This window comes from Siphateles boraxobius, unplaced genomic scaffold (genome assembly GCF_051911475.1).
Source record: "Siphateles boraxobius isolate OS27281-9 unplaced genomic scaffold, OSU_SipBor_1 6, whole genome shotgun sequence".
Taxonomy (NCBI): domain Eukaryota; kingdom Metazoa; phylum Chordata; class Actinopteri; order Cypriniformes; family Leuciscidae; genus Siphateles; species Siphateles boraxobius.
This window is the reverse complement of record NW_027509186.1, coordinates 36,389,277-36,397,275: the sequence shown is the minus strand read 5'-3', so window position 1 is coordinate 36,397,275 and position 7,999 is coordinate 36,389,277. Positions and strand designations below refer to the sequence as shown.

The 7,999-nt window shown below is 38.1% G+C and overlaps 1 protein-coding gene across 2 annotated transcripts in view; it reads left to right on the top strand.

The window, feature by feature from the left end:
• Positions 1-63: 63 nt before the first annotated feature.
• The window catches only part of nox4 (NADPH oxidase 4), a 31,042-nt gene continuing 23,106 nt past the window's right edge, over positions 64-7,999 (top strand). Inside the window, exons 1-6 of one of the 2 annotated variants that reach the window (XM_077207028.1) lie at positions 64-102; positions 2,436-2,739; positions 2,885-2,980; positions 4,815-4,925; positions 5,743-5,827; positions 7,326-7,423. In XM_077207028.1, the coding sequence (XP_077063143.1) occupies positions 2,683-2,739; positions 2,885-2,980; positions 4,815-4,925; positions 5,743-5,827; positions 7,326-7,423 (447 nt within the window). In that variant the 5' untranslated portion in view covers positions 64-102; positions 2,436-2,682. Of the gene's footprint in view, positions 103-2,435; positions 2,740-2,884; positions 2,981-4,195; positions 4,212-4,814; positions 4,926-5,742; positions 5,828-7,325; positions 7,424-7,999 lie in introns of those variants that run through there. The other variant, XM_077207029.1, reaches the window with a different exon arrangement.

Here is a 7,999-nt window from a genome sequence, read left to right as displayed (position 1 = left end):
AGTAAGACTGCTGCGGTATGTTAACCGGCGCGCCCCCGGACCGAAGCTGAGCGAACGCGCTCGGAGAGGCGATGAATGAAGGGAGAGACGCGGGTCGTCATGGTGTGTGTGTGTGTGTGTGTTCTGTGTAAAAATGAAAATAGCTCTTGTTCAGCAATAGATGTCGCTGTTGACCAATGTTTGATAGCCAGGGTGTTGTTAACAGAGAATGCCTAATAAGGGGAGAACTTCCACTCTCACTAAACTTCCGGCTTCTGAACTGGTTGCAGTTCCACTCTGATTCCAGATGAGTGCGCTCACAGGACGAGTGCAGAATGAATGGAGGTCAATGGAGCTATTCCCCTCAAAATCCACTTTTCTCAGGACATCATTTGTTGTCTAGTAATTTCAATGTTGTATTTGAAAGGAGACGCAAAGAAATAACACATTGCTGGGTGTTAGATTTTTTAGAGTCACTAATTTGCTTTAAAAAGTCTTTTAAAATGTCAATGACGTCATACACATCGTACGACCAGAGATACTGCTTTACGGCAATCCTTCAGTCACTTTGGTGCTTTCGTGGTCTGCACTTTCTTTTCATCGACAACACCGCTGACACAGGTAAATACACGCGCTAGAAGAGTTTTTGTTTAGTTGTTTTTAAAGACCACGCTGAAAATACACACACACTTTCTGGTCCCGCTTCGGATGCCACGATGCCATCAAGCCATATCTCTGGTCGTAATCAGTCCTTCACTGACCAATCAGCGTTCATTCGCAGATTGCTAGCGTGTAATGGGCAACAACAATTCAACCTGTAAGAAATCGAAAGGACATAGGCCCTTCTCATTCAACTTTCGACCTATAAACCATGTTGAACTTGCAAAACCTACAATCAAATCTGAGATTTCTCAACGGCAATCGGGTGAAAGAGACACATTTAGCCGCCTAGCTCCATAGACTCCCATTCATTTTGCACTAAAGGCCTCATTATGCTTCTGCGTCAACTCCACGGCGTAGGTACGCCGTCACTCCTACGGCGTCGTGGCCGTTTCATGGTTCTGCGTCAGGTTGAGTTGCATCGCGGTGCATCTGACCAATCACAGCCCTTGTGGTCTGCGTCGCCTCGACGCGTAGTTACAATTTTTTGGAGGTGAACCTCCAGGTACAGCGGAGGGGTTCGCGGCGACGCAGAGGGGTCTGCGGGGGTACGCCGTCGTTTCGACGCAGAAGCATAAAACAGGCTTAAGGGCGATCGTCCCCCGGTGGAACTCTGGTGGAACTACAACCAAAATTCGGTACAATAGGACTTAATAGGGACGTCCCGCGTGACGTCACGCCATTTGGAGCAGCCATTTTGACGGAATAGAAAATGCTATACCGCCGGTGATAATACAGCTCGTCGCGAAATATTTCTATCATGCCCGAGCGATGCTGTGCAGTTGGATGCGATCAGATACGTGATCATACAAAAGGAATATGTTTATACCGTATCCCAAAAGAAACAAAACGGAGAAACAAGTGGTTAGCGGCAATAAACATGCAAAACGCTGATGGCGGTGTTACTGTTTGGCTTCCAACTCAACACAGCTTTGCAGTCTTCATTTTGGATCTGGTACGTTGTCCCCTCGAAGGCTAATGAATGATTTCTCGGAGTTTGGGATCAAATGTTATAAATCCACTGTTGCCATAGACATCCGCAATGTGTGTGTGCACAATACCATTCAGCATAACACAAGCTTGTCTTAGCCGGACACATCAGGCTCCCAATTTTACGATATATATATATATATATATATATATATATATATATATATATATATATATATATATATATATATATATATTTTTTTTTTTTTTTTGCTTTAAACAAAAACATTTGTTAATCAAACGTTTAGCTGTCGCCCTTTATGATAGAACTATTGTGCATTTTTTTCACAGTTCTAACAGTGTATGGGTTGACTACATTTTTCTCCGTTTTTTTGTAGCAGTGAAAAAAAAATCTACCAACATGAGCTAGAAACAGTATTAAAGTAGTAGTAAAGAGTAGAGAAGAGAGATATATACAAATATATATTTTGTATTGCCAAAGCATTAAAATAACATAAAATGGTTTACAGCATCAGCACATTTGCCTATTGTAGCAAGCAAATAGCAATAAATAAATAATAAAACAAATAAATAATAATAAAAAATAAATAAATAAAAATATTAAACACAAGTGTAGGACTAATGGGGGTTTGGCTTTGGGCTGTGACTGTAACTATTTTATTCGTAATTCTGTAGGGCCTAGGCTATATCATTTTCAATGGATATAGTAAGTCTCAGTTTATCAAGACGATTTGTTTTATTACTATACTTTTTTACATTGTTTCATTAAGGATATGCTATTCAAATGAAATGTAGTGTTAAATATTGTTAATAATAGTAGAAAATCGTCATTATTTTTTACCCAGGGTTCAACCGACACAGGATGTTTGCAGTGAACCGGCCGGGCGTTTGGTGGGAGGCGCGTGCATGAGAACATGAACGGCACGCGGAGTCACGAAGAAGCCTACAGACACACACACACACACACACACACACATAGACCATCATGAGACCGAACGGACAGCATCTGCACCGGTGGTGTTTAACGGTGATGTGCGGTTAGAAGACTTGCGTTGCGGTGCGTAAAGAGCGCACGAGAAGAGAGAGAGAATCATGAGCGTCGCGCTGAAGAGCTGGAGGGTCAATGAAGGACCGAAACACTTGATCATGGTGAGAATATGAGAGATTTCTACTTACTGCTGTCACAGGATCCATACAGGCGCGTGCACTGAGGTGTGTGTGCTTGCTGAACAGGTGAGAAGTTGTCAGTCGGATTGTTGTACATTATCTGTGTGTTTGTGTTTGTTTTGCGCAGATGGTTTGGGTTGCAGTGAATGTGTTGCTGTTCTGGAGATCATTCATGTTGTACTTCAGCGGATCGCAGTATTATTATCTACACCAGATGCTGGGGGTGAGAGCAACTCTATCAGTCTTCTCAAGTTTGGGATGCGTGAGTTTTACAGTTGTGTGCGTGTACTGATTGCAATGCATGATACAGTTTGTATTATTGAGCATTTGAGAGGTTTATTGGGTTTGAATTTTTTTTTTTTGTAACGTTAGCCATTAAGTTTGACATTTGTGTGCCTATTTAGTTTGTGTGTACTGTGGAGTTTTGTGGGTTTTTTTAGACTTTGACGTGTGTGTGTGTGTGTGTGTGTGTGTCTGTGTGTGTGTGTTTGTGTATGTAGAGTTTTAGATGTATGTAGAGTTTGACAGGTGTGTGTTTGTATTTTACAGCATGATATGTGTGTGTTTGTATGTACTAATGGTGTGTGCTGGTGTGAGATGGACCTGATCGTTTGTCGCTGTTGTCTTCTACTGTGTGTGTGTGTGTGTGTGTGTGTGTGTGTGTGTGTGTGTGTGTGTGTGTGTGTGTGTGTGTGTGAATCATAGTAATTGTTGTCACAGGTTATTGTTTATGTCCTGGAAAGATCCTGCACTGAGACATACAACTTTCTGAACTAAGACAGAGAGACCTTTTTGGCCAGAAGTGGACAATTCCAGCCATTTTAGTGTGTGTGTGTGTGTGTGTGTGTGTGTGTGTGTGTGTGTGCGTGTGTGTGTGTGTGTGTGTGTGTGTGTGTGTGTGTGTGTGTGTGTGTGTGTGTGTGTGTGTGTGTGTGTGTGATCCCTCATATGCAGCAGGGCTGTTGTATTTCTGTATAGAGCTGAACAGGCGTGTAACAGCATGCTTGCTTCTGTACAGGAAACAGTGATCAAACACACTCACACACACACATACACACGAGAATTTCTACTTGATTTCAGGTTTAAATCTTCATAGAAAGTGTTTCAAAAAAGTTGCTTTTCACCTGTTTTTTTTTGTTTTTTTGGTGAAAAATATTATTTTGAATTAATAATATTTTTAAAGATGATAATATAAACTTATCTAACCATAATATTATTTTAATACCTGCATCCTTCAGGTGTGTTTTTAAAGAGCACAAGCTCATAATAATGTCGTGGTATGTCGCCAGCATGTCCACAATCACGGCATATGAATGTCCTTCTTCAAAGTAATGTTTAATGTGTTCCATTTTCGCATTTAGCAAAACAAAGTTGATCACAAATTTCTTACTTCCTGTAAAGCTTGATTGACATGTGTCTCATCCAATCAGCAATAAGTTTGCCATTCTCAAAATGTACCTACCTTTTGTTTTGTATGAATTGTCGTTGTGTTTTCTGAATTTTTGTTGTATTTTCAGAATTTTTGTTGTTTTCTGAATTATTTTGTTTTCTGAATTGTTGTTGTGTTTTCTGAATTATTATTGTTTTCTGAATTGTTATTGTTTTCTGAAATTTTGTTGTGTTTTCTGAAATGTTATTTTGTTTTCTGAAATGTTATTTTGTTTTCTGAATTGATATTTTGTTTTCTGAATTGATAATTTGTTTTCTGAATTTTTGTTGTGTTTTCTGAATTGTTATTTTGTTTTCTGAATTATTTTTTTTTCTGAATTGTTTTGTTTTCTGAATTATTTTGTTTTCTGAATTGTTGTTGTGTTTTCTGAATTGTTATTGTGTTTTCTGAATTTTTGTTGTGTTTTCTGAATTATTTTGTTTTCTGAATTATTTTTTTTTCTGAATTGTTTTGTTTTCTGAATTATTTTGTTTTCTGAATTGTCGTTGTGTTTTCTGACTTATTTTGTTTTTATAATTGTGATTTGTTTTGCACCTCTCGGCCACCGTATATTTGGGCTCGTTAAGAAGGCTGTAACCCGTGTGTGTATGTGTGTGTGTGTGTTCAGCTGGGTCTCTGCATCAGTCGAGCGTCGGCCTCTGTCCTGAACCTGAACTGTAGTCTGGTGCTGCTGCCGATGTGTAGATTACTGCTCACCTTCCTGCGCGGCTCCCAGCGGGTGAGACACACACATGTTGCTCTTTTAAACTAATAATTCAACTCTTTACTTTACAAATGCATGTTTGAGATCTTACTGTGAACGATTCATCCATGTATGTTTCATTCATTTATAATTGCATCCTCTGGTGAAAACGACAGACTTGTTGACATGTCAATCATTTAGTGCACTTAAGCCCCGCCCCTTTCTCACAATAGACTGCATGCTTGTATTCAGATCTCCTCCATCCAATCGACAACAAATGATCTAAAAGAAAAAAAAAATTCTCCGATAACGTTTCACTCGGATCACTTCTTTCATCACATCACCTTTTAAAAGCATCTTTATTCAGTTGAGTTAAGGCTGCTCTGTGCTGGCTTTAAATCCTGCATAAAGATGCTATAAAATCATACAAAACATGCACTAAAATAGCCACTCCGATGCGGCGTTGGTTCTATGTGAATATTTACAGCATTAGAGCAGCTTTAAATCATTTTTTGGATTTATCATTTCATATTCAAAACATTAATTTCATAGCATTAATTCTGCAATTTAAATTCTTGTATAAAAGCATATGTGATGGTCAAAAATGACAGATTTTGTTTTATTTCAATTAAATGAAAGTACTATATTTTAGTTCGATACTTTTTTTAAATTTAATATTATATTTTAGCAGATTTTCTGGTTCTACATTTTATTGAAAGTGAAAATTACACTTAAACTGTGTTAAACCGTGAATGTTAAATTTGGTCTCTTTTTAAAGGCTTGAATTATTGCTGAGGTGAAAGTAAAAGCTGTGAAGAGGTTGATTTGAGGTTGTTTGGACTCTTTCTCTCAGGTGAGCAGTAGATGTGTCCGTCGGCTGCTGGATAAGAGTAAGACGTTTCATGTGGCTTGTGGAGTCACTATATGCGTCTTCTCAGGTGAGAGACATTTAGGAAGTATTGTTTTTATACATATACTCAACATCTGTAAACGTGTAGTTTTATGTTTCTCTGTCGTTCTTAACTCGATTATGCTGCTCGCAATGCATCATGGGATTGTAGTTGTTTCCCTCACTCAAGCTAAGTTCACAGTCTTGTAACGTTATTAAAGTTTATAGTGTTATGATTCACCTCGTATAACGCTTTAATGAAGACTTTAAAAAAATCCCTATAAGAGAAATTAATGGAAAAAATATTTTTTCTTATCTTTCTAAATACTTCTTTACTTTACAAAAAGTGGGCAGCCACTAATGCACTCTTTTGACAAAATACAGTGGAGCTTTTTGTCTGTGAAATGACTTTTTTACTTGCTATAAAGTGTGTGAAGAACAAGATTTGACACAATGATCCTTCAAACTTTGTCAGATCCTGTGATTTCTTCCTCAGATGTGTTATTGTAGAAGCATGCAAACATTATTTACTTTGTTTTTGTTCGCCAGGCCAAACAAAACATTTTTAGTACATTATGAACCAGAGAGTTCATGAACAAACCAAAGCTGACTCCAGAACAATGCAGACAGACAGCTGATTCAAGATGGAGGGAAAACAGATCATTTAGGTTGAGTCACTAGTGTGTGTGTGTGTGTGTGTGTGTGTGTGTGTGTGTGTGTGTGTGGCTGTCTGAGAGTTTGACTTGGTTAAATGACTCTGTCGTCTAATGTTACAGTGGCAGACTGTAAGGTTTTAGCGGCTGACAGGTGTGTGTGTGTGTGTGTGTGTGTGTGTGTGTGTGTGTGTGTGTGTGTGTGCGTGGTGTGCGTGTGTGTGCCTTTGCATGTGTCTGCAAGGCAAGTTTATTTATATAGCACATTTTTATACACTGTGGCAATTGAAAGTGCTTTACACAGAAAGGGATAATCACAAAATAAAAGCAAGGAAAATTAAAATAGTTATAAAAGAAATTAAAAAAGATATACAGTATGATGCAGTTATAAAACGAATTAAGAGTAAAAATATGATGTATAGATATACTTCTCATCTGGTAAAACACCGGTGTATCATACTTTACACAATCCCAGTTTTACTATGAGATTTTCCTTTGGTGATCACACTGTGTCTGTAGAGTTATTTCGGTGCACCTAAGAAGTCTATTGGACGACACCCGATTTTTCCCTAAAAGTAAGTGTGTGTGTGTGTGTGTTTGAGAGAGACAGGAATATCCCGAGGGATTCCCAGCTGGTTTTATCTTGTGTCTGAAACCCCCTTCCCATTTCCTGTCTCATTGCATTGTGGTCTTGTTCTAATTACAGAGCTCTGAGGGCATTCAGTTAACATGACAACTACAACAAACACACACTCACACACACAGACAGAGAGAGCCACTGAATAGACAAATTGTCTTCCACACATGTTTGGCGTATGCTGTCATTCCGAGTGTGTTTGTGTGAGTCTCTGATGCTGTGTGTGTGTGTGTGTGTGTTCATGTTTCTGTCTGCAGTGGTTCATGTGTGCGCTCACCTCGTGAACATGGTCAGTTTCTCTGTGAGATATTCAGAGGATTTCCCCGCGCTCAATGTCGCGCAGTATCGAGGACAGGTAACCATTACAAAATAGAGCAAGATTCTCAAATGCATTTTACACATACGAGATTAATAATGTCTCAGAAAAATGTCCACTGATAAATAATGTTTTTGAGAGAAGTCTCTTCTGCTCACCAAAGCTGGTTTTATGTGATGCAAAATACAGTAAAAACAGTGATATTGTGAAATATTATTATAATTTCAAATAAGTGTTTTCTGTTTGAATATATTGTAAAATGTAATTTATTCCTGTGATGTAAAGCTGAATTTTCAGCATCATTACTCCAGTCTTCAGTGTCACATGATCCTTCAGAAATCAGTCTAATATGATGATTTGATGCTCAAGAAACATTTCAGATTATTGTAAGTGTTAAAAACAGTGCTGCTTCATTATTTTGTGGAAACCGTGATACACTACAATTTAAAAGTCTGAGGTCAGTAAGATTAAAAATTAAGATTTATTCAGCACGAATGCATTAAATTGTTTTAAAGTGACAGTAAAGACATTTATAATGTTAAAATTTCAAATAAATACTGTTCTTTTGAATATTCTATTCATCAAAGAATCATGAATCATTTTATCATCACCTTT